At 45.0% G+C, this 26848-nt stretch overlaps 1 protein-coding gene across 5 annotated transcripts in view; it reads left to right on the top strand.

Moving 5' to 3' along the window:
- Positions 1-26848, top strand: part of LOC106853865 (rho GTPase-activating protein 7-like) — a 48235-nt gene that overhangs the window by 20184 nt on the left and 1203 nt on the right. Inside the window, exons 1-12 of one of the 5 annotated variants that reach the window (XM_088173836.1) lie at positions 5563-5647; positions 12036-12107; positions 13572-13653; positions 15038-15101; positions 16295-17643; positions 17996-18166; positions 18850-19009; positions 20349-20547; positions 22257-22476; positions 24146-24260; positions 24674-25765; positions 26527-26605. In XM_088173836.1, the coding sequence (XP_088029962.1) occupies positions 5635-5647; positions 12036-12107; positions 13572-13653; positions 15038-15101; positions 16295-17643; positions 17996-18166; positions 18850-19009; positions 20349-20547; positions 22257-22476; positions 24146-24260; positions 24674-24691 (2463 nt within the window). In that variant the 5' untranslated portion in view covers positions 5563-5634 and the 3' untranslated portion in view covers positions 24692-25765; positions 26527-26605. Of the gene's footprint in view, positions 1-5561; positions 5648-12035; positions 12108-13571; positions 13654-14823; positions 15102-16294; positions 17644-17995; positions 18167-18849; positions 19010-20348; positions 20548-22256; positions 22477-24145; positions 24261-24673; positions 25766-26526; positions 26606-26848 lie in introns of those variants that run through there. The other 4 variants (XM_088173834.1, XM_088173835.1, XM_088173833.1 and 1 more) reach the window with 4 other exon arrangements.

Below are 26848 nucleotides of genomic sequence, written 5' to 3'. Positions count from 1 at the left end.
TCTAAGGAACGTTTGTCTCAAAAATGTACTGTAGCAGATTCTAGCCAGACTGCTTTGCTTGAAAAAACATTTTGTCATTTCTGAAATGATGTTACTTTGATTAAAAAGACAAGTATTACTGACAGTGCTTCTGTGTGGTGCACAGAGGTAAGAGTCATCTATTCCCAAATATCTCAGGTCCAAATATAAGCAGGTGCAATCTAAAAGCTTTCTCAGGACCATTTCAGCAGCTTATTCATTCCACTCTGAAGGGCTTACTCTTGCTGTAGTGTAAATAAACCAAGCCCAGTTCTGTTATGATTCTAGAAATGCATTTTAATGACAGAGATTGCAAAACATTTAGAGACAATACTAGGAGCAGGAAATGTAAGAGATTACAAGCAACAATTTTTTTTCCTGCAACTTATGAAGAACTGGATTTTTAGGCTTCAGCAGTTAGATGTTGACTTTAGCTTGAACTTTTTTTGCAGTATGCTTTCAATCCAGTTATATTTATCCAAAGCACTTTGGAAGAAATAACTGAAACGAAGCCTCCAAGGCTGCATTATCGATCAAGTGCTTTCCCTCCTCGGGAAGGTCTGGTTGTGAGCACAGATTTTTCTCTGTTCTTCAAGAACCCTGGCCAAGGCTCTGCAGGTTAAAGCTTTCATGGAGAGACTTCAGAAGTGTCAGTAGCTCTGCCTTCAATGTCACCTTTGCTTTTAAGTGGCTCTTGAGATAGGAGAAGAAGTTAAGTGATTGAGAAAATCAAAGTGCTTACTCTGCTCGTTTTTCTTGGCTGGCAGGGGGTCAGAGCTGTGATTTTTCTGTGGATACCCTGTTCCCTGCACTAGTTAAACTCCTCCATGCTCTGTTCCTAGACATGAGCATTGGACATAGATTTCCAGCTCCATGCACCCACTGCATTTCTCCTGAGCTTTTTCATGTTAAATGGTCTTCACGAATCTATGAAACAAGAAGTTATGGTTTTTATTGCTACATTCTCTCACCCACATTTTAGGAACTTCAATAGTTCTGAAAGAATTCTTCAATTTGTTTAGTCTAACCCTAAAAGTTCCTGAGAAAATCCCTACAATTCATCATGATAGCATAGTGTTTTCCTCTCTGAAAAATGCTTAACTTTTAACAACAGAAGGCAACAGTTAAATTCCAGCTTGAAATTTGGCCTGCTCTTATGAGAAACAGTTTACACAATTATAATGGAAATTGGGGCATTGGAATTTAATGGAGGGAAGATCAAATCAATTGACACCTGCTGGCTGGGGAAAGTTGTGTTGTTTCCCAGGAGCAACAATTCCACAATATTTCCTCTCATAACAACATGGAATAGTTGTGATTATCATAGGAGCAGGTAAACAGTCATATAAAGGGACCGACTTCTCAGGGATACAGGAATAAAAAGGACATTTTACATTTCCATTTTTAAAAAGTGTTTGTCTTTGAATCTCAGTTCTGTTGTCTGGTATTAGAAGGGGAATTCTCCCTGATTTTTATTTTGCAGAGATTTCCAGAAGAGGTAAGTGAGGGTAGGGTATGGGTAATTCCCTACCATTTTGTATTGTTCTGACCTTTTAATTGAAGGCTGAGTTTAGAAAGGAAGATATAAAAATTAGAATTAATGATGACCTGATTCTTTTCGAGACCAAAATCCATAGCAGCATTTTCTAGAGTTTAGCTCTGTGAAATTAAGCTTGGAAACAGGATAATGTGTTATCTGCTGCAGGTTTCACTGGAATGTCCCAGTGAAAGAAGCCAAGCAAAGTTCATTGGGAGGTGGAGAAAATAACATGAAAACCATTTGAAAATTTTTAATCATGTTTTAAGATTTTGATGGTGAAGCCTGGAAAATCAGATCTAAGTGGTTTTGAATGACTACAGAGGGACAGACCAAGAGAATGGACTTTCTGTAATCCAAGACCTTTTGGAATGGCTTGGACCCAAACCTTGTTATCTTGACTTTTAGGGGAAAAACTGCTGTTAATTTCAAGGGACCACTGAATGTGCTTATTTTCTCATACTTCTGTTCTCACACAGCTGCTTTCTGACAGGAAGACCAGAGTGCTAACAAAATGCTACTTCTATAATAATGAAGGGTTTATGTTTTGACTTCACCTCAACAGCACTTCAGCATATCCAAGAGTCTATATTTAACAATATTTTCCCCTTTTACAAAAGGTTAAACATTTTATTCAGCTTAGTCTTGTCACAAGAGAGGAAAAATAGTGACATAGTCTGTGTTTCTGCTTGTACATCTTTCTCCCTGCAATACATGTAAGTGCAGTTTGTCTAACTTCTCTTGCATCATAGAGGATAAAGTTTCAGTCTTTGTCCCTGGAAAAATACTTTTCAACCAATGGATTTCTTTCTCAGGAATTTTTGGTTTTGCTAACCTATCTTTTTTCTCACTTAATTTCATCCAATTATTTTCAATTTTAAATCCTTTTCTAGTGAGCTTATTAATTTTCTTCTTTCTAACTGATAGTTATTCCCACCACTTTTAACATCTCCCTCTTTTAACTGTCTCAATGTATTGTCTGTATTTTGTTGTTCATTTTTCCTCCCAATTGGTCTAACTTTTTAATTAATCAGTTGGCTTCTCTCTGAACAACTTGTTTCCATAGAAATATCTTTCTTGATGCCTCTTAATATAGTCACAGCTGAAGTTAGGTTCCTTGATCTCCTATGTTAACTCAAGATCATCAGAGAAGAAAATAGAAAACAATTACTTTGGGATCTTACCAAGAGAAAGTTAAAAATGAAATGTCACTCAGCTTTGATTCACGAAAAGTATTAAGGGAACTGGTAAAAGGGAAAGAGGGGAAGAAAGAAGTGAGGTGATCTCTTGTAAATGTATGGGAAATAGTCCAGTGACAGGAATTAAAATATTTAATGCCAAGCTCCATTGCTTGGCACAGTGACTGTCTGAAACAACTCCAGTGACTTGGGGGTTTTACAGAGCTTTGGTTAAGCATGAGTGAGGGATTTAGCAGTGGCAGGCTCATTTCTAAAAACAATTAACTTTGGCTCTGCAGTACTTTGTGAAGTTGTTTAAAATGACCCACTCTAGGATTGTTTCCACCACAGTTGAGTGAGGTGGAATGTGAGTGGTTTGGAGCTGCTGTGGACAGAATTCCTGCATGTGCTGACTACAGTCAGGGGTTTGGCCAAAGCTTGGAAGGAAGCCTGTCAGAAAAGTTCTGGAGAGCCTTCAGTGAGGGTGAGCAGTTCCAGAAAATAGGAAACCAAGCAACAATGACCATTTGGGGAAAAAGATCCCATTTTCCAGACATCAGTCACAAAGAGTGGCATAAGCTTTGAGGCTCTAGTAATATTATGTGGTCCTTGGTGAGCTGCAGAGCTGGGAACTGAAAAGCCCAGGTGAGCAGGAAACATTTTCTTGTTGTCTTTTCCTCTGGCTTGGGAACCTCCACCAGCAGCCCCACAAGTTGTCAGCCAGGCAGCTGAATGTGGAGGGTTTGACATGCTGTGAAAATATCCAAATGCCTCTTCTGAAGCTGAGACATCCCTACTCCAGACACCCTTTACTCCAGCATGTAAGCTTCCTGTGTGTGGGCTGGACCTTCTGTAGTGAGAGGCAGATGCCAGGATTCCCTGAGTTCGTTGTCCTATAGGATATGTAAAATGATCAAAATGGAGGAATGTGATTCTTTCCTGGAAAGCCTTCAAAAATTCTTCACTGAACACTGTGTTGTACTGAAGGAGTTCACCCCTAAGATTTTATGTGGGTGTTTTCATGACTGGTAACCCACACAACACTTAGGGAGCTTGAGGGTAGTTTGCTGTTAAAGAGAAAGAAAATGAACATTTTAGGGTTATGCACTGTCCTCTCATGGGAAATGCCCACAGGAAAATGGGTGGGAAGGAGAAACTGCATGCTCTGGTTGGAGCATTTCTACGGGATAGGAGCAGTCTACTGATGTTATCCCCAGATTTGAATGACACATTCTGTCTCCCTAATCCAAGCACATAGCTGCAAATTTAATCAGAGCAGGGTGTGTACTTTTATATGGCTTTGGGTGGGTCTGGCAAAAAGCATTTTCTTAGGTAATCATAGCTAATGCCATATATCACACTACCCTAATTTCTTCTGTATTGTGTCACCCAGTGCCAATATCAAACATCTTTTTGGTTGTGCCATGCAAATTGTCCATTTAGGAAGCAATTGCACGAAAATAAATCATAGGTCTGTGCAAATTTTGCATTTGGTTGTTATACAGAAAACTAGTGATAATGAAACACAACCATATATTAAACTTCATTAGGGTATAATGTTCCTAAATGAGATTGGGAAAAAGAAGATTTCTTAATCTATAAGAATTTTCAATTTAATTAAAAAATTTTTGCTTATCCACTTCATTCAAGTTCTTACTTTTCTTACTGTGTTTTAGGCTCCAAACTCTGAGAGCCTAAACACTGCAAGAAGTTGTTCTACAAAAATTTAGAGCCTGGTCTGGCTTCCTGGAGTGGTTCACAGAGTCTGAATTATCTTTCAACCTCTGTAAATTAACACAGCATCTCACCCTTCTGTCCTATTGAACTGTAATGCCTGACAGTCCAGCAGATATAAATTGTTAGGGGTTTAAAGTTAACTTTTAATGAAATAGTTTTAAACTTCTGTTATGCTCTTCTGAGACCAGCAGCCTACATGCCACTCTGTACCTGCTGATGAGTGTTCAGGCTGCAAAGACTGGCCATGGTTTTTCATTAGATTTTGTACCACATCATTAGAAGCAGAAAGTCAAATGATAGCAACAATGAAGTACAAGAAACACAGGGAAGTCACATCTGTTGCAGAGGTTGAAAAACATGCTAATGTGATTTTAGCACCCAGATTCATTGCTCAACTGCATGTGAGCTTTTCAGACCACAAACCCTTTTTAGTCTAGACTAAGTCCATATAAGCAAAATAAAAGCCCAGGTTCTGTCTGATCTGTGCAAACCACTGTGGTGAGGGATATCACTGCAAAACAACACTGCAAAACACCGTGAGGCTGGGTCACACTCGGTACTGGGGATGAGAGGTCGGTTTTAGGGATGTATCCCAGCTCTGCTCTGCTCCTCCTCTGCTGCTGGGCACAGCATCTCCTTTGCAGGATGCAGAGTCGGTCCATCTGTTTTGTGCAGGGTAGAGGCAGCACAGTTCTGTGTATTAAGAAAAAAAAGAAAAAGTAGCTGACTTTGTAAAACTTTGAGGAATGACACTGGCAAAACTGCTTTTTAAAACATGGAGATAAGCCAGCAAGGGAACCAGGGGTTGTCGATTTGCCTTCATCTGAACGAGTGTGGGGCACTGGGGGATAGCGGCTCTGAAGAGCCAGGGACGGGCAGGGACAGGAAGGGACACCCAGCAGGGACAGGCAGGGACGGGCAGGGGCAAGAAGGGACACCCGGCAGGGACAGGCAGAGACAGGCAGGGACACCCGGCAAGGACGGGCAGGGACAGGCAGGTACCTGGGCCACCCCTCCTGCGGCACGGGCGGCCCGACCCGGGCACAGGCAGCGGGACCGGGCGGGGCTGTCCCGGGGCGGGCACGGGCCGGGCCGGGAAGGGAAGGGCGGTCCCACGGAGAGGAACGGAGCGGAACGGCTGCAGCGGGAGCGGTGCTGCGGCAAATGACATCCCCAGGTGAGGATCCAGTGGGTGCTGTGGTAGATGACATCCCCGGGTGAGGATCCAGTGGGTGCTGTGGCAGATGACATCCCCAGGTGAGGATCCAGTGGGTGCTGTGGTAGATGACATCCCCAGGTGAGGATCCAGTGGGTGCTGTGGCAGGTGACATCCCCGGGTGAGGATCCAGTACGTGCTGTGGCAGATGACATCCCCGGGTGAGGATCCAGGTGGGTGCTGTGGCAGATGACATCCCCAGGTGAGGATCCAGTGGGTGCTGCGGCAGGTGACATCCCCGGGTGAGGATCCAGTGGGTGCTGTGGCAGATGACATCCCCGGGTGAGGATCCAGGTGGGTGCTGTGGCAGATGGCATCCCCAGGTGAGGATCCAGGTGGGTGCTGTGGTAGATGACATCCCCAGGTGAGGATCCAGGTGGGTGCTGTGGTAGGTGACATCCCCAGGTGAGGATCCAGTAGGTGCTGTGGCAGATGATATCCCCGGGTGAGGATCCAAGTGGGTGCTGCTGTTTCCTACCACTGCTTTGTTAGTATGACAGCAGTTCTCCGGCTGTCAACACTTTGGATCATGCTTTTCCAGTAGCTGCTGCTTTTGCTGACTTGTTGGATGCACTTGGAAAGTTCCAGGCAGATTGTCTGACTTTGTTGCATATCTTCGAATATTAACAAGCTCCATCAGGGTAGAGTGACCCAGTAAAAGATCGTTCACTGCCCTGGGTTCATCAGGCTCAGCACAGCCTTAGCAGGGCCAATAATCCAACTTGCTTTTTAATATAACCACTTACTGGGCAGTCTCTGGGGGTTTAAATAGTTTCTTACATGTAGGTTGAACCTCTATCAGACACTGTGGTGTTATTGGCATTTTGTATGTTTAAAGAAAACCTAGTGCTATACAATGAAAGAGCACAGTTCACTTGTCATGGGGTTTGTTACTTCTGTGCTATAGGTTTATTGATATTGGCTCTAGTGGCAGAAAGCAGTACCCTCCCTTCTAGAATTCCTCCCAGGAATCTTGCATCAAGTGTTTCTCAATCATGTACAAGGGTCCTGTAAAAAAACATCCATAAGGAGCTTCTGCGTCAGAGAAATGTGGGATCTGTTCCCACTTCACAGCCAGCAGGGCTGAAGCACAGTGAAGCAACATTGCTGGGGTTAGATTGCAGGGAGATAATTCCCCTTTCTCACCCCTCTTACTTGGATAAGGAGTTTCCAGCGTGGATTGGAAGTTAGAGAGTTACATTCATTTCTCCTAAAGTTGATGTGAATTAGATACTACTTTCCTTGAGCCCTTTGAAATTCCCATAGAGCAAACACTACCTTCTCTAACTTACTTGGAAGCAATTAAAAGACCAGCCAGCACTGACAAGCCAGTTAATGTGGTCTGCAAAGAAAATGCCTTTAAACTTGTCTGAGTCCCAGGAACCAACAGGGGAGGCAAAAGACAAGGACCCGAGTAAAGACCTTACTATCAGCTTGGGAGTCCTGGTAATCAGCTTGGGAGCTGATGCCAAGGAGCTGGATAAAGATGCAATTAAGGTTGCCACAAAGTTCTGGGATACATTGCAGTTCCCAGCTGTGATAACTGAAGAGTTGGCTGCAGTTCCAAAACACCAGCATGATAGTAAAGTAGGAATGAAAGGACAAATATCTTGGCCTTTTCATTTTCCAGATATTTATGTTCACTATCTGCATGGAGCCTAAATTATCCTGGCTAAATTCCAAGCTATAATCTCTTTTTTTCCCCTCTCTTCCTTGAGTGGGTTAGTAAAGTACAATTAAGCTTTGATATTTTGCATTGCACAAGGGAAAACAGAATAAACATTTCCACTTCTTTATGATCCATCTTAGCTCTTGGAGAGTTTGACAGTTTTACAAGTCCCTGACTGCTTATCTTGGTCAGTGCAAACACCCTACTTTGAAAGCATCGCGTTTGAGCCTTCAGCATGGAGTAGACATCATGTTCCAACTCTCTTTTTAAGTAAAAGGATATAATGTAAATAAAAATAGTTATTAAAAATCGTGTCACAGGTAAAATTCAGTGTTGAGCACCATCAGAAATCAGAGTTCTAGCACAGCAAATGCATTTTTCACGGGGTATGTATAAAATGAAATACCTCATTAGCAGCTGTAGGTCACAGGGAAGTTACATCAATTCTTATAGCCCTAGGAAGATACACAAACCATAAAGATGTGATGGGAAACTCATCATTTGATGTTCAAATGGAATCTGAAAACCCCTTGTCACTTCCACCACTGCCAGCACAACCAGGAATGACAGGATATAAGTGAGAACGTAAAGGACCTGCCAGTTCACAGCCCAGGGCTCGTGAGCTGTAGGAAAAATGTGTGGCCGAGTTTGACATGTGGCTGCCAAGCATGCACGGGGCCTGTTGGCCTCAGTTCTGGGGAGACTGGGGGGATGGCAGCCTGGGATTGTCAGTGATGAGAAGAGGCAGCAGCGTTCCCCTGTGAGGCACAGCTGGCCCTACTGTGGCACATCAGGCAGGTTGTGAGGTGGGAACCCTGGGCACCTGCTTGTCTGTGGCTGTTGAGGAGGATTACTGCCATTTAGAGAAAAAAAAGAAATGTCTTCCTGTATAATGACACAGGTTGGGAAAGAGCAAAATCTTTTGAATTTTTTTCTGTTTCCATTACAAGGTATTGCAATGTGAAGTCAAAGTGAGGAGTCAATCCTACCTTCTGTTCTGTTCTCCTGTCTGCTGGGCATGTTGAGAAATCCTTTCTTTGCCACAAGCACCACACTTGCATCCTACAGAAAAGGGGAGAAGGAGAGTCCTGCAGTAACTAATGCAGGAGGGCTGCAAACAGCAAGGAAACCTCTCCAACTGTTCTTCCTGCCATGGTTTTGGAAGGCATTCAGACTTAAATCCCTCCAATTAATGAAGTCCTGATCATCATGTGATTCCTACCTGTTGAAACTGGAAAACTATCTTGGATGGAGATAGAAGTAATGCATCTACCATTGGTTTTAAAAATCTGATAAAATTTTTCTTTGAAATAAACCTACAATGAGACACCTCTGTGAAAATCAATAGATTTAGGTAAAGGTTTCATAGTCAGCTGAGCCCCCTGGCCTGGGCAGGCAGCTGCACATTCCCACATCCCTCCCTGCATGGACCCACCACTGCCCTTGTCCTGCCTCTGGAACCTATCAGAACATGTGGTAACCAATTCAGAAAGCTAAAACTTCATAGATCTCATCTTGCCAAACAAAAGTGACTAATTTCCTGCCAGTTTGGCTGACAGGCCCTGCTGGCATTGGCTCGGGATGTCGGTGAGCAGGGGTAGGAACTTGCAGTTGGGGAATGGAAGAGGTCTCCTCAAAGTCACATTGCATCCTGGCAGCAGGCTTCACTGTGCTGGTGCTTTCAAATAGAAATTGATATTCTCCCATTCTATTTTGAGTATTTTAAAATTTAATGTACAGTTTGATGTTCTTCTTTAGCTGAAGTTAGCCATCACCTTGTAGTAAGGCTGACTTGCCTGTTTGATATACAGCTGTCAGTGGTTTTGGTTGCTGCCTCTGCCTTGTTGTTAGGAAAGTGCTGCTTCTTCTGAGGAAAACATCTCAGAGACAATACCCAAATCTCAGTAGAGATACCTTTTGTTTATTGCAAACTGGTTAACACTGCTGTTCATTCTGGTAGGGATTTAATTCACACTGTAGCATCTGGTTTCCGGGTACCTGAGGAGTGTAGGTCCTGCAGTCTGCAGGCAGGACAGTGCTCAGATGGGGACACAGTTTTCAGCCCTGGCTGCAGCAGAGATATCACAGCCCAGCTGATGGAGATACAGCTCCAGGGAGGAGGGAGCTGTGGGGAAAGGGCAGCAGCCATGGAGGGCAGGTGTGCTGGGCTGCTGGCACAGGCAGGCTGGGGCACAGCCAGGACTCCGAATGCTCTTTGCAGGGGGACTGGGCTGAGTCTTCAGCACAAAACGTACCTGTGGGACATAGGACAGCCAAAGGGTACAGGCACTGGCTGTGTACTCTGTGTTGTTTCTCATAAACATCTGGTAGTAACCTACCACCCGTAGCCCATGGGGAAATAGCTGGCTTGGCATGGAAAACTTGCTGGCAGCCTCTAAACCAGGAATATTAAGCTTTGCAGAATTTTTTTTTCATCTGCTTAATTATGAAATCAGTTCAGGAGAGGGAGATGACACATATAGGTTGCTCTGCTGTTTCAGTTGTGCAGATAGCACCCAAAAGATGTTAAAAAGTTTTCATCCTCTTGTCTAGACCAGGTTGTTCCAAGTCCTGTCCAGCCTGGCCTTGAACATTTCCAGGAATGGGGCAGACACAGCTTTTCTGGGCAACCTGTGTCAGGGCCTCAGCACCCTCACAGGGAAGAATTTTTTCCTGATATCCAATCCAAACATGCCATGTGAATGTGCAAAGGTATGTTAAAAGGCCTGAAGATTTACCTGAAGAAAATTCCCCCAGCTCCTCTGTCCATGTTCTGTGGAAGAGCCCACCTGTAAGTGTACAATGCCATTATATATTCGGTCAAATTAATTGAAAATATCCTTGCTAGGTACAAAATACTTTTCTGCCTTATTTTTCTGTTCTTTTTTGCATCACTTTTCATGGCTTGATTTGGTCTAAAAATGGAGTTGTGCTTTTAATGTGTTGGGAACTGGGGAAGCTTCAGCCCCTACAGAGCCCCTGTCTGAGCTCAGGATTTCTGTGCACAGGCTCTGGCTGAGTAGGCTGAGGTCTGGAATGAGGACAGCTACAGTTTCTCCACAGCTTAGATGGCTGAGTGAATCTACTGGGTTTTTCTAAATGAAAATCACTTTGTGAAGACTTTTGGTGTTAGTCTGGTCATCCTCTTGGCTCTTTTCTACAAATAGCTTTTCTTTTCGTTTTTTGCTTTGTGAATACAATGCTTGTCTTTTATTGTCTCCAGTAAATGCTGTGTTGTGGTAAAGATTATGATAAATTACAGTACTAAGTATAGCAATAAATACAGGCATAGTGTATATAGGCTGTTGTAGAAGAAATTAGTTTCTGTTTTGCAGTGTGAAAAAACTAAGAGATTCATGCATCTATTTTGTGTAAAAATATCCAGGTCTTCCTGTGCTATCTCTTTATTCTGTAAAAATATCCTGGTCTTCCTGTGCTATCTCTTTATTCTGAGATGAAAAGCCATACAGTTTTGTGCAGGGAAGCCTCTGTTAGAATGGTATTGTCTAATTTGATTAAGTGATAAATGGAAACTATTTCAAGTTTTTTAAAGTAGAAAAATAAAATCATGGAAGTTCTGTGATATTTTTGGCTAGTGTCTAATTGCACTGATGACTTACAATTGAGAAGTCTGAGCAAAGCAAGCAGTGAATTTGAACAGATATGTATGTGAAGTGCCTTGGAATCCTAATCTGTGAGTGTATGTATAAAGAAAATATTTTTAAAGGAACAGCTCTGTTCCTCTGGCCTATCATGCTACACTTTAAGGTGCTTTAAAAACGTTTCTCTCTACTGAGCATGCTGGATTTTAAGGTAGCTCAAAAATGTTCCTTTTAAAGAAATCTTTGCCTTTAGGCTGGTGTAACCCAAGCTGGGGTGCACGCAGACCTACAGAAAGTGTATTTGAGAATCCTGTTCTCTTCCACAGACCCAGACATTTCCAGTGTTGGCAGAGATTAGAGCCTGAGGGAGGATACTCATGCTGACCTGCTTATGTTTTTGAGGAGTCTGGTGTGTGATTCTGTGAGGTTGTATTCTGCTCTGCCTCTGTGGGAATGTTACAGTGCTGGCCACAGGCCTTACCAGTTGTCACAAAGTGAGCAGCTAGTTCTTGACAGCTGCAGTGGCTGCCAAGTTGCGTAGGTAGTTGGCAAGGAAATAAATATTGATAGACCCTAGCAACAGGTACTCCTGAGAACTCTTGTTCTGGGAATGCTTAGGCTGTGTCCAGTGTTATTACAGTTGTGAGAGCATTTTAAGTTTATTTATAGGATTTGTTTGTGTCTTATCACCGTCTCTCAGCGCTGGAATGCACGAGCGGGCTCTGCCGTGTGAGGGCACAGATGTGTGTCCCACACCCTGCTCTGGTGACTCATTTGGACTTGCAGCAGATGCTCCACTGCCCCCAGCTCAGGGACAGCTGATTTACCCCCGTGTGTGACATCCCAAGTATGTGTTCAAATCTACCCTCTCCTGTGTTACCTTATCTCTGCTATAGTGGAATGACTATTGCAGAGCTATGTGCATGTAAGTGCATTGGATACAAGAATTTATTCCTCTTTAGCAGCATCCTAAAAAAAAATTAACAGACAAGATTCTCAGAGAGTGTGCCAGGTGAAATTAGCTTATCACTGACTCTGGTGAACACTGTCCATGAACAATTGTGTGTTCTCATTGCAGAAATTGAAGCCAGAGAAGCCTGCGACTGGCTGAGAGCTGCTGGATTTCCCCAGTATGCTCAGCTGTTTGAAGGTATGATCACAAAGACTTGCCAAGCAGCTGACACTGAATTCAAGTGGAATTGTTCACATAAATAATATATTTCAGAACCTGACACTTTTGATGGAAGCACTTCCAAATTCTGTTATATCTTCATGGAAACCTGTAGAAGAGTAGTGACCTGGTGTGTTCTCTTGCAGAAGGGACATCTCAGCAGGGATGCAGTAGAATTCTATAAAGGACCAAATCTTCCCTGTTTTTTTTTTCCTGTTGTTAGACTGTAACTCAGTCAAATTTCTGCTTTTGTTATTTTTAGTTGCTTATAATTTTTTCAGGCTCTTTTTTTTTGGAGTACCAGAAGTGATTTTTCCCACCACTGATTGCAACCAAAAATTCTCTGAGCCTCTCCAGCCTGTGTTCTGAGTGAGATTGCTTTATGGGTGTTTTGAAAAAGAATGTTGGAAAAAAGGATCTTGCAATCATAAGTGTTCAGAAGAAATACTCAGCAGCAGCCAGCCAGTCAAAAATGCAATTTCAGCATGTTTTCATGTTGTTAAAACTACAAAGAGTGTTTATTTCTTGGGAGGAGGTATGGATTTGTTGAGAACTTGTATAATTTTTGATGCCACACTTGTGCATATACCTTAAAACTCTTCTTCTTTAAAATATGTTCTTTGTTACAAACATTGAAAGTAACAAAAGCTAATCTATTTTAAGAAAGATTTTATCAAAGAACTACTGTTAAAAGAACAGCGTTACCTGCTCTCATTCCCACCTCCCCCAGTCCCTGCAAAATTAAAAATTTTAAGTCAAGCCCGTAGAACTGGGTTTGAAAGCTGGAAATGCTTCCTGTCTGCCTACAGCAGATTTTATGCTATAAGCTTTTTGTTGGACATGTGCATTGCCATGCTTCTGGAAAATGAATCCTATGCCTAACCTTGCTGCTAATGAAGTGTCCTGACCTGGCTAGGAAAATTCAGCTTATAAAATAAGCTAAGAAAATACATGTAGACCTCAGTGGTTTCCTCATGTGCAAGGCTAAATCTCAGGAGCTGAACCACTGAACTCTTCAGCCTCTGGCTCAGTGTGATGTGCCAGGCTCCCTACAGCTCAGGGAGTGTATCTCTTGTGCTGCATTGCACCTCACCATGGCAAAGGCTCATGTAAAGTAACCCCAGTTTTATTCTGCAGAAGTTGCAGAGAGTCAAAGCAAATCTAAAGGTTATTTTGCTTTTCTTGTCTATGGCACTTGATGACTGCAAGCTCCTGGAAACGCAGAAGGGCTTATCCACCTGTGATAACAGCAGCAAGCAGATCCCTGCATTTATTCTCCCGCTTGCCCTAAGGAACTGATCTTCGCTTGTTGGAACGATGCTTGCATGAATGTACAGCTATAGAAATGGAAGCAGTTCCATTTCACCTGTGATAAATAAGTTGCAAAATTGAAAGTCTTTGCAATTACAGCTCAGATTTCAGATTCAACTTCTTTGTTCACAGATATGCAGTTTCCCATTGATGTAAAAACTGTGAGGAGAGATCATGAATTTTTAGATGGAGATGCGATTGAATCACTGTTCAGGTAAACATTAACCATGAACCATCTTTGATACCTCCAGGCCCCACAGTTATTTGTTATTCATCTTTTCACACCTCTGTTTTTGTCAGAGACTAACAGAGTCACCAAACCTGTGACTGAAGGAAATCGCTTAAGCACATAGTTAGTGCCACTGAAGTTGATTGTTTTAGGAATTTAAAGGTAAAGTAAGCACATATCTACACTTCCTCTTTAGCCAAGCTCTCAGGGATGTTACACTGAGCATTAAATATTTTTTTTGTAATGTGAAATGTCTGCAAGCTGATTAAAAATCACCAATTCCCTGCAAGCACGACAGGCTGTTCTCTAGGATCACATGTAACGGAGTACAGGAATTTCCTCCAACTTCTGATCCAGCAGATAGGCAGAAAAAAATTATCTGCAAGAGATCTGTTCTGTTTTCCTGAATATTTTTGGGTGAGAAGCAAAGGTATTGGTTTGAAGTTATTGCTTTGCCACAGCTGTTCAGAGCACACAAGTGAACCTGCACTGTCAGTGCCAAGTCAGACTGATGGCCCTGTGGAATTTCCCCATGGAAGAGTGCCAGGACAGTGTGAGGCTTCTGCTTCAACTGGTACTGCAGTACTGAAGCTGTCTCATTATGAGATTGTTTAGCACAGTTTCTTTAGCAGAAATGATGATTTCTAACACTTAGGGCTCTGGAAAGTTCCTCTCCTGGCGAAGTGTTCTGGTCCTTTTCTGTCCCATCAGGTCACCTGAATTCCAGCCCTGCCTGTGCTAGAACACCAAGAGGAGTTGTGCACACACACATCTCGAAAGCACAGCAGATATTAGAGAACTTGGGGTATATTTTGTTTCTTGGTATCACTTCTGTCCTGAGTGCTCCTTGGAGACTTTCAGTGTGCCTCCTGTTGATGCCACCTATTGTTTGACAACTAAGTGATTGACTGGTTTGGGACCATATTGATTCCACAAGCTTTAATAAAATGATAGATAATACAGTCCTTCCAGGGATACAGGTTAATGTCTTGATTTTAAAATTTTTTTCAAGAAGCCCACAGAGAGTTTAATTTCTTTGCAAAATCTTAAATCAATATGAAGTTTTCCACAGTCATTAAAGCTAATAATATGATTGTTTAAATGATTTATTATGATTGTTTAAATTAAATTATTTATTATGATTGTCTTCTCTAGTTTTAAGATGGCAGAAATGGAAGTGTGAACATCATGGTGTTGTTATTGGTGCTGGTTTTGGGGACCAATGTATGGGAGCCTCTAACAGAATATCAGCCTTTTGGCAGTAGTGAAGACTCCATGGTAGAAGATCACAACTAATTTGGTGCATGTTTGTTTTCAAGAAATAAAATAGTTGAAATTTAAAACTCCTGTGTTTTTTCTCAAACCCTAGAAGGTTGAACACATTGAACAAGTATGCATCAATGAAAGTGGAAATAAGCCGTGATAGGAAACGGGTATGTCTGTAACATACAGTTTCTGTTCTAATTAAAGATGTGTTTAGCTATTGTAACCACACCTGGGTTTAAAAGTACATGAAAGACTAGAGATTTCTGAATTTTTCTTTCTATTCTATTCTGTCCTGCAAAGCTCTGCTATTTGCATTTTACGTTGAGAAAACATAGGGATGGAGATTGCAACTACACAGTGTTTGAAACTTTGTAAGGTAGCCTAGGGGTGGCTTTTGAAACACTTTTAAAATTTGATTTGACACATGTTACTGTCCAACAGTTGTCCCAAAGCCCCATCTCAACGTGGCTATCATTGCTTTCCTGAGTAGTTTACCACCTTATTTAAGTGCTGAAAGTGAAAGTTCGTTCCTGTTGACTAAATAAAGACATGAGAAGGGCAATCCAAATGTTCAGCCAGTACAAGCTGGGTGGGTTTTAGCTGTGCTGCCTTTGTGCTCTGCAGCTGCAGCTAAATCAGAATGATGGCCACAGCCTGGCTGGGCAGCACCAGGTCTGTGAAGCCTCTGAGCCACTGTGGATTAACTGCAGGACTAGTGAGAAAATAATGCCATCTCCTGGGAAAAGGTCTGGGTTTTGAAGGTTCTGCTCTGTGGTTAGGGCAGAATGGGGCAAGGGAGCCCACAGAGAAGAGACAGGTGGCTCCCATCTCACTAATGTTTCACTGTGCCTCAGAATGGGGACAGTCCAGCAAAGGGAGCAACTGGTGCAGCTGGCAAGGGAGGCTGAGGGCTCCAAAAAGATGCCACACATACTGATGCTGCTGCAGTCCCACAGTAAACACTTCTGCATGTGAAAATGGATGAGTTTTGGTCACAGAAGTGTGAGAGTGATTTGTTTGACTTTAAGAAAGGCAGTAAACCCAGTATGATTATCTTTCCAAACCCTTGGATTTGCCACAAAACAGGACTTTTCACCCTTAGATCAAATCTGTCACCTTTTCCTGTGGTAAACTGCAGATTTGCCAGCATGCTTGGGCATCATTTGTCAGCATTTTTTTCAACTAACTTAGGGCAGATCTTCAGTAACTGAATGGTCACATTTCCCTATGTTGGTCTTGGGAATTTTGGAGGTTGGCAGAAAATTGAAGTCTCCTTTTTATGTTAAATTGGTTTTTTTTGTAATTTAAAATTTGCCAAACTTTGCCCTTGAACTGGTTTTGTTTTTTTTCTCCTTCTAAGAGTGATGACTCTGAAGATGATGAGCCTTGTGCAATAAGTGACAGATGGGCTTATGAGAGGTGCAGTCAGAGGTGGTCTCGCATTGACAGCCTGGCAAGTTTTCCAGCAGAGGAAGGTGCTGGTGCCTCCACCCCAGGCAGTCCAGTACTGAAGATCATCAACAACCAGGACAGTGTCTTTCTGGATCATGGTGAGAAGCACGATGTGTCCTCAGTTCACAGCACCAGCAGTGCCGACAGTGACATTGTTAACTCCCAAAAACCTTTTGAAGATGTGGAAACCAGCACGAGTTCCTCAAGATGTTCCTCAGTTAAGGTACCTTCACTGGACTCTGCTTTTAGTTGTTCTCCTCCCCCTAGTGAATTTTTAAATATCACCAGTGAGAAGTTTTTGGATAAGTCACCGTCTAAAAAGAGGAAGAGCCTTCTACAGAAAATGGAGAAGCTGCACTTAAGGAGCTGCAATTTAAGGAGTGGTCAGACAAAGGCCAAACCCATAATAAGTGAACCTGTTCTTCTGGAAGGACTTAATGAAGAAAAGATGAAGATGCTGAACTGTGTAAATATTTCTGACCTCTCTGGCATCCGAACAAAGAACAATTCTTCCTTTTCTCCCCAGAGCTGCAATAGCAGCAATCAGTCTGTAAATAGCAGCACAGGGAGCACTCCAAGTCCTGTTATAAAACCAGGCAGCCCCTGTGAAGGAAGGGGGACGTATGCAGAGCACATGAACTCCAGCAAGCTGTTGCTGGGGAATGATCTATCCCAGCAAAACATAAAAAATGACATGACATTACAAAAGAACCAGATGTTTCAAATACCACAAGGCCATAAACCTGGCACTTTCCCCACAGTACTTACAGATAGCTCCCTATCTCCAGCAGACAACTCTTCTGTCAACTGGAGAACTGGGAGTTTCCACGGGTGCAGGAGGAGCCGGAGCAGCAGTGGTTCCAAGGATCCCAGAGCCCCCAGGAGTCCCCAGTCGGGCAGAGATAACAGGCTGAGTGTGTATGACAACATGCCCAACACTGACCTGGAGAATCTGCAGGCAGCACAAGTTGGTGATGACGATGTTTTTTCAGAACTGAACAGCGTCATAGCAGATGTCAATGGTCTCAAAAAGTTGGTTGATCAGTGGACAGAGAAGTTCTCAGACGATGGGGATTCTGACTTTGCCAGTGACTTGACCTCTTTGTATCCACCCTCCCCTAAAGAAAGCTCTCTTGAAACAGAGGGCTCAGAAGATAAGACAGCAGAGGAGGCTGAGGGAGAGAGCAGCTGTGGCCTGGGCAAGGAGATTGGTTCTGCAGACCTGACATACATCACAGACTCTAAAAAGACCAACAGGTCAGCCATCCGTGGGTTTGCCTTTGGTTCTATCCACCCAAATGTAATTGATTTGCCAGAACAAAGTATTCTAAAGTCTGTCCTAGGTAGCAGGGTCTGCACTGCTGGTGGCAGGTACCACTCCACAGGTACCAATATCTGACCTCTGCTGAAAGTAGGACATTCATAATCTGCATGAGCACTCAGGCACTGGAATTAGGGATTGCATTGCCAGAGGCCCTCCTGGATGGGAAGTACCTCGTTTAAGTGCAAATAACAGCAAGTCATTTAGAGTCTTGGGTGCTTCACAGATGCAGGTAGAAAACAGGGATGGTGGAAACAGTCTTAAGCTTAAACAATATTTATCCCATAGGCACGGGAAGCAACAGTGGTCTGTGGAAGAGAGTGTGAACCTGGGAAGCCTTTCCCTCCAGACTGATGGCCAGTCAGCTGCCCAGCTGGCCCGCACACAAAAACTGGCATTGTTGAAACTCACAGCTTTAATGGACAGATATTCCCCTTCCAGTAAGCAGGGCTGGAACTGGTAAGTTGTCTGATATTAAGGCAACCTGAGCTGGAAATAGAGGAGTTGATGTAAGCATGTGAATTGTTCAAGATGAAGAATTTCATCCTATTAAATTGCCAGCAGCTTCCTGGTTATTTCCATGGTTCCAGGGTTTCCTCTGCTGTGGGCTGTATTTTGGCCCCTTGCTGCTGGTCGTGCTGTTACTGATTTTAAGGCACATCATAGTTTCTCTTTAAATTTGCCCAATTGCAGGGCTTTGTCAGAAAACCATCCCAGGGACTGTGGGACCTGAGATGAGAGTTGGCAGGACTGAGAATCCAGCCCTTCAGCACTGTGTCTGTTTGAACTAAACCAGTGACAAACTCAGACACTTCAGAGGACTTACATACATCGGTCAGCATTTTGTGATAGGGAGCTGGTACTTGAATATAGAAATGAAAAAGCCCTGCAGTGCCGTAAAGGGATGGAATGTATTTCCCATGAGGATGCTTTGTTAAAGATAATTTCAGCAATGAAATGAGGAAGTCATCCCTGTAATTTCCTTTGCTGATTTTCTCTCCCTTCTGATGCTGTGTGTACAGGTATGTGGTAGAATTTGGGGCTGTGACAAGGTACAGCTCAGCCCTTTCTGATGAGTGTAAAGCAGCAAGTGGAATATGCTGGGCACCTAGTAAGCTGCATCTACTGGTTTTCATTTCCAGGACCATACCAAAGTTCATTAAAAAACCAAAAGCCTCAGACTACAAGGACAAAAATGTGTTTGGGGTTCCTCTACTCCTGAATGTGCAGCGAACAAGCCACCCCCTGCCCAATGGCATCCTGCAAGCCCTGGAGTATCTGAGGAGCCACTTTCTTGACCAGGTATGAATTGGAGGCAGCCCAGAGAAGCCCTGGGCCATGAACAGATCTGCTCCAGGGAACCAGATTCTCTTTCATACTTTTGTGAAGGAATTTCTTGCCCCCTAAGGCTCTCAATAGGCAGAAAGGTGTAGACCTGAGCAGGTGCCCTGTGAGGAAATACCATTGTTGATTCCCTCTGGGAATACCTTTAGCTCTGTACTGTGTTTTTGTGCCTTCCCTCACTGAAACCCTCTGCAGTCGGGTCTCTTGGTGCTGGCAGTCAGGCTGTCTTTGCCTGGGGAGGTGTCATGTCTCTGCTCCCCAAGGAGGCAAATCTGCCAGTCAGTGTAATGTCATTGTTCCCTCTGTTCTGTGGCTGCTGGTAGTGCCAGAGCTAATGTGAAAATGAATCTTATTTCAGCTGAAATGCACCACTAAGCAGAGAGGAAACATTACAGCAGTGCCTGTAACAACTTTTTCTGGAACTCAGCTCTGTATTTATCCCCTAAGTAGAGATGGCAGAAGAAGTGTGTGCTGTATTTCCAGAGCATAGCTGCAGAAATGAAGACCTTTTGACATGAGACATATTAGTTAAAGAAAGGACTTTTCTTCCAGTGCTTTGCCATTGTCTAGGTGTGTAATATCACACCAAAGTGCACAAGTGTGTGAGTTTTCTGAAGTGGCAATGCAAGTGTTTTTCATTTAGAGGTTATGGTATCCATTCAGTTCATATAAATAAATCAGTGTGTAAATACTGTCTCAGTGGCACAGAGTAAAGCTGTCACCAGAAGCTTTGTTGGGGTTGAGCTCATGGGAAACTCCTAAATCTTGCTCAGTTGACAATCACATTAAAAAGAAAATCAAAATTTCTCTCAAAATGGCATCTGCCCTTTGCCAGCCTGTGGGAGGACTAGATGTATTGGATGTACCAGGTGTTGCAGGGAGCCTTGTGGATCTCACAGTCAGTTTGTGTGAGCCAGCACTCGATGAATGTTTGTGTTTGGTGGACATACACTGGTGAATTTGAAACTTAGAGTTGCCATGTGTAAACACAGCCTTCCCAAGAAAACAGACATATGTCAATGGTAGTGATTTTAAAAGGTAAAATGAGTACTTTTGTATTAAATAAAATCCAAATGAACATGAAAATTGGTATGTCAGCTGATTCTGTGGACATCAGCTGTGGTTTGCCTCAGAGAAATGTCCATGTGGCTTCTAATGATACAGAAGTATTTTGGTGTTCAATTTCACTGCCATAGGATATTTGCTATTACAAGGAAGGTTAAGGATCACTTGTTTTTCAAAATTTTGATTCCCAATGACTCCTCTCTTTGTCTCTAATAATTTCTTTTACCCACAGGTTGGCCTGTTCCGAAAATCCGGTGTTAAATCCAGGATTCTGTCTTTAAGAGAAATGAATGAAACCAACCCAAACAATGTCTGTTACGAAGGGCAGTCAGCATTTGACGTGGCAGATATGGTGAAGCAGTATTTCCGAGACCTTCCTGAGCCTATATTTACCAGCAGGCTCTGTGAATCCTTCCTCCACATCTACCAATGTAGGTACCAAAAGCTATCATTTTCCAATGCCTTGGATGTCTTAATACTCAGCTGTACAAGGCAGTGGCCAGACTAGGACTAGTGCCAAGTCCCCCTGTAGTCAGAGGAGATAAGTCAAGCAGGACATTTCTGACAAGATGAGTTCATTGTGGCTCTGGACTTGAGAGCTTCCCATCTGTATCCTATGAACCAGCTAGTTCTCTTCCCTGAAGGATGAGTGTAATGAAATGCAGCAGCAGCCCCCTTAAGCTGTGCTTTTAAACAGTCATTTCCTTATGCAAAATTAAGAAATAACCTGGTCCCCTTGTTCATGGGATGGCATAACTCCTTGAGTGAGAAGACTTGATATATTGCTGACATTTATTTATTAAGGTGCCCAAGAACAGCTGCTGTGAAACAGTTGGAAATGCCAGCAGCTTTCTGCCTGTGCTCACACTGTTACTGTCCTTGAGACTCAACCCAAAAATCAAGGAAACACAAAGATGAAATACTGCATTTAATACAGTTTGAACAGGTTCTATTTCCAGTACTTTGTCCTCAAGGGATTCACTTTAAAAAAGTAGATGGATTGGGGAAGGAACTTGAAGTAGGGCTAATAATGTTGTTGGGACAGACTGGTTTCTTCCTGCTTTTGAGAAAAGGTTTTGAAGGACAAAGTGTGAGCTTTCTGAGAGGACTGGTTCTGCAGACTAACCCGTGTGGCTTTTATTGATCTATGTCAGCGAGCAGCTTCTGTTCTGTGCACAGCATAGGTTCATGAAATTTCTGTTGGGTTTTATTTTGTCACCTGTCAGGGTTTTTAAATCTTGTCTGAAAATGATTTATTTGTTTGAAGTAAGTTTTCTTCTTGCAGTTACAAATCCTCCTTCGTAAGGAGGTCTATAATTCCCGTGTCCAAAGGATGTATAACTGTTTTCCTCCAATTATTGTAATCCAGCAAATTGTCTCCTGTCTCTTGTTTTGGGAGAGAACAGCAAATGCCCAAATTTACTCACCCCACTCACCCATCTTCTGCCAGATGTAACTGGAGCAAGTGCACAGATTAAATTACTCTTTTGAAGATAAGAATTGTGCTGCTTTCACCACACATTGTGTTTTGTGTGTTCTATATATGTGCTTCTACCTGAAAGGAAGAAGTGATGTACTAGCCATTGCAGCAGTGTTAATTGGAGAAATGATTGTGCTGGGGATGCATGGCAGGATGAACCAGACCCACCCTCCTGCCAGAGCTGTTTGGGCAGACAGTCTCAGTGGGGGTTGGTGTGAATTAAAATCTGTTGGCAAAACACTGCTCTCTGAATTGAGTTATCTGAGAGCATCTGTTCTCTTCATGCTTGAAGCTGAAAGGAAAAGACATTAGAGCAGCTACCTGCAGCACCTACCTGCTCCAAAGTATCACTGCAGAGTAATATTTTATGGGGAGACAGGCCCTCATTTGGATTGTAACTCAGTTCAGGATATGTTCATTAGCGTGGTGTTCAAGATAAATTGCAAGTCAGGCTGCAGCATCCCTGGGTGTGAACATGCACTTAACGGACAGTAGGAGAAATGGTTCGTGTTCGATGGGATAGTGGCCTTTCCTTGTCTGCTGTGAGCTTGGGACAAGGAAATGGATGAACCTACAAGCTCAGTGCCTTGCTTGGGACCCTGCTGATGTGTGCTCCTTCTGTAAGTCATGTGTGATTTTTGTCATGGTTTAAACTTTCAGATGTGCCGAAGGACCAGCAGTTTCAGGCTGTCCAGGCTGCTATTCTCCTTCTCCCAAAGGAAAACCGAGAAGCTTTGAAAATCCTCCTGTTCTTCCTGCGAGATGTGGTGGCTTTTGTTGAGGAAAACCAGATGACCCCAACCAACATCGCTGTCTGTCTTGCACCTTCTTTGTTTCACCTCAACAGCCTGAGGCGGGACAGCTCCTCCTCCTCAACCAGGTATTGGCACCTTGGTGCTGGCACTGCTGCTGTCCACAGTGTTCTTGCTGGAGCAATGCTTTCTGTAGCTGGCCTAGGCTCAGTGTCTGATTTTGAGGGGGAAATAGACTGTGTCTGCCTTGGGGTTTGACTTAAATCTGGTTGTTCAGGTGCAACAGGAGCTGCCTGCAGTGCCTGGAGCAATGCAGCCACTCACTGCCCAGTGCAGAGGGCCGTGCTAAGGTCTCATTGCCATGCTCCTGACCAGTCTGTGTGTGTCCCTCACCACTGCTAGCATTAAAGTGGTGCTGGCCATTGGAAATGTGCTCCTGCACTGGCAACCTGAGCTCAGGTGTAGCCTTAAGCCCCTGCAGATGCCTGGCAGCTTGAGGCAGCTACTGGCGCTGGTTCTGCTGGGTGATACGGGGGATCATTCCTACCAAATCGAGCCATAGGGATTCTGTGAATTTATCTTAATAAGTAAAACTATCTGGGTTGCATAACATCCCCTGTTTGTACGTGCAGGGAGGAAGGTGCCCTTGGGCCAAAGCAGACAAATAATCTCTGAGAGCATTCATGCCTTATCTGGCCTCCTGAGGCAGGGCTGTTTGCTCTGCTCGTGCTCCTGGGCTGTGGACAGACGGATCAGGGCAGGAGAGCACAATTGGCTGTGCCAGAAGCATCGTGCTCCCGACAGTGTAGTGAGCTGAGCGCCTCACTTGGGGATCTACAGGGGAGCTCTAGTCCCAAAGCAGAAGCTGTCAGATGTGCTGTTGGCATCTTTCAGGCTCTGGATAGCACAGGGGAAGGGAAAGAAAACATTGAGGATTTTCTTTTGAATGTCACAAAACATCAGAAAATGCCTGAGGCATCCCTGTGCTGAGCTGGCACACAGCAAGGGAGCCACGGGGCCACTGCGAGGGCACCTGGGGATGTGATGGAGCAGCAGCAGCAGGTCCTGCTGGATTGGTGTGCTGTTTGAGCTCCTAGGAGCTACACTCTGGGAGTTGTGCCTCCTTGCTTTACATCAACACTGCTGTGAAATGTTAGGACCAAAGATAGCAATGGAGTTTTCTCTTTGTTGTCAGTGTTTAGAAGCCAGGATGCTTTGAAGCTTTAGCTCTGCTGTAACTGTGCATTAATGCCTTGGTGCAGGGTTCCCACTTCAAAGGGCTCAAGCTGACAGGTCTGACTCTGAGGAGCAGCACTGAGGACTATTATCTTCCACCCAATTTTCAAGCCATTTGGCAGGAATGCACATAGATAAAAGTTTCAGAAGCCAGGACTAATGATGTAATACCACTAGCATGAATTAAAAGAGGGGACTGTTTTTGGAATGTGTTGGGAGTGGTTTAGGCCAAAGGAGTTAAAAGGTTCTACATGGGCTTTGCAGGTATCAAAGGAGCTTGAAATTGAAGATTATACACAAATAAGCTTGAGGTCGTTGTTCTTGGCCAAGTATGTGATGTGTTTGGGGAATAAATTCCTTGATTTGCCTTTCTTGGGTTTCCATTACCACTGGTCAGTAGTGCCCTGGACACCTTTGGGATGTGCTGGGAGGGAATTGACCTTCAGTGGTCACATTGCATGAACCCTACATGGCACATACAGGTCCTTCAGTGCAGTGTGTTTTGTGTCTGGTTCCCAGCACTTTGCTCCTCATCCTTCCTTTCACCTTCCCCTCTCCCAGATCCAGTCAGAGGAAGTGCAGCTTGGGGAAGCCAGACCAGAGGGAGCTGAACGAGAACCTGGCAGCAACGCAGGGCTTGGCCCACATGATAATGGAGTGCAACAGGCTCTTCCAGGTACGTCACTCATTGTCACCAAGCAAAAGCTCTGGGCATCCTGGCTGGGGAGGGCAGCTTGGAGCAGCAGCTGGGCAATGTCCCTGCCAGCCCAGCTGCTGCTCTGTGCCTGTGATAGATGGGAGTCCTGCTGCTGCCACCAAAGACAAAAAGAGTGTCATTGCAAGCATTCCTCCATTCCCCCCTCCATCCCCAACTTGTTGGGGCTTGACTCCATGTGCTTGGGGACAGCTTAGAGAGCACCTGTGGGGTAGTGGCTGCCATGTCTGGGTGCCCTGCCTGGGCAGGGAGGCCCTGGCCATCCCTGCTGGAGAGTGGGTTGAAGTTTTGCTGCTGGGGCCTGGCCAGACCAACAGCCATGCCTGTGCCTGGCCATTGACCCCAGTAATCTGAACCTGGACCTTGGCCCACAGACCGACTTCCCAGCTTGACCATGGCCTTTGCCCGTCATTATGGACTTGCCTAGTGATCCTTAGACTGTGGCTAACCCTGGTTGCTGTCCCTGGACCTGATCCTGACCTCCCTTGCTGATTCACCTTCCTGGCTCTGCCTCGGACCTCATCGCCGTGGATGTGTCTGATGATCTTTACTCTTGGCTGACCCTGGCTGCCACCTCTGGTCCAGCTCTGGCAGCGTGGGACAACTGGCCTGCCAACCCTGTTGTGTCACTTGACACCTGGCCCCTTTCCTTTAGGGGTGCTGTCCACACTCCAACAGTCAGCTCAGACCTTCTCATGCTCTGCTCCAGTTTTTGATCTGGGCTGGGGACACTGCCCCATGGCTCCCCTGCACTGATTCCACAACCAGTGCCTGGCTTCTTAGTGACACCCCACCCGAGGACAGGTGGGGTTCCCAGGGGTCTGATCTCTGCACAGCATCAGTCTCCAGCCCAGACAGGGCTCCCAAGTGCCCCCTCCAGTCCTAGGCCAACCATGGGTCCCTGTTTCCCTGTTTCCCCAGCCCCTCTGCCGAGCTCTGAGGCCCCTTGGGGTGCCCTGACACTGCTGCCTGCCCTGTACCCTCTGGTCAGTCCTGGCAGCATGGAGCTGACCCTGTTCCTGGCTGCCCCATGGGAACTCTGAGCTACCCTTGCACACATGGGCATTCCACATACCCTGCTATGACCATTGCTGACTCCAGCCTTGAGCTGTAGGGCTACCCCTCACCCTGGGGTGCTGGGGTCCTGCTGGTGTGACCCCCACCCTGCCAGGGCCAGCATTTGGTGCCGAGACTCAGGGATTGCCTGGAGAAGGCTGTCCCCCTTCTGCTGGAGGCCACAGCTCAGTGTGGCAGCCTCTGCTATGCCCGTGCCTGGAGGAACACCCAGGTCTGCTGCTCTGGACCCAGACCTGGACTGGTCATTGTGGCCACCACTGGACTGCGGCTGACGCTGCTTCTGCCACTGAACCTGAGCATGTGTGGCCCTCATGAGCAGGACTCGGCCCCCGTGAGCAGGACTCAGCTCGCCACCACTGCCACCCCCAGCCTGCCCGGCGTGGCCCCAGGTAGGGTGGGATGGGGCCCTGGCTGGTGAGGCACTGCCCAGCCCTGTCCTGGCTCTCCTCAGCCCCGGGAGCAGGGAGAGCATGGCCATGGCACGGGTGTGGGTGCAGGTGGGGGACAGGGAGCACAGCACACGGCCTGGGCAGCTGGTGACGTGGCTGTCACCCTGCTATCACTGTGGCACCAGCACCAGGCGTGGTGGGTTTGTGGGCAGTGCTCAGCCACTGGGAGAGTGCCTTTGCACAGGTCTGCACTTGGTGAAGTGTCAGCTGGGGCCCACCACATGAGGTGCTGGACACTGACCAGCTGTGAGAGCTGAGCTCTCCCCAGCTCTCTGGACATGGAAGAACCTCATACAGATCTCTTATATCTATATATACAGATATATAGATATATATATATATATACACACATGTATATGTACATACACATACACACATATGCACATATATTGTCAGTGAGCACTGCCATCAATGCAACAGCTTGTCTCCAGTGGTAGCACAGCTGCATTTCTGTGCTGCTTTCGGACTCTGGAAGTTCTTTTAGGACGCTCACAGCAGAGCCTCCAACAAACCCCAAGGCAGATGCAGGAGTTGTGACTCCTTGTAGTTGCCCAAGATTGACATGCACTGCACAAAGAGGTTTGCAACTCCATAGGGATTCAAAACACTGCTGCTGAGGGAAAGGCATTTCCCTTGTGTTTTCTTCAGAGGGAATGTAGTTTAACTGATCTGCTCCTCCCCTGGGCTTCCTGCTCCTCCAGGTAAAACTGCTGCCTGCCTCCCTGTACCATCACAGATGACATCAAAGGCTGGGTGACCTGCTCGTACCTGGCACCTAAGGTAAAGTGGATGGAGGGAGTATGGATCAGAGTATCACTGGATCTGGGAGTGTGAGTGGCTGGAGGGTTTCCTGGAGGTACCCTTGGGTCTTCTTTGGCTCCTGCACTAAGAATTGCTCTGAGCTGTGCTCACAACCACTTGTCTACTTCTGTATCTGCAGCTGTTGAAGCCACACTCCTTTTCTCTCCCCCTCTACTATTTTTTCCCTTACTACAAGCCCACTCCAGCAGACAGACAACTCCA

Source organism: Sturnus vulgaris, chromosome 15, assembly GCF_052056855.1.
Source record: "Sturnus vulgaris isolate bStuVul1 chromosome 15, bStuVul1.hap1, whole genome shotgun sequence".
NCBI classification, from domain to species: domain Eukaryota; kingdom Metazoa; phylum Chordata; class Aves; order Passeriformes; family Sturnidae; genus Sturnus; species Sturnus vulgaris.
This window is presented reverse-complemented; position numbering and strand designations above follow the sequence as displayed.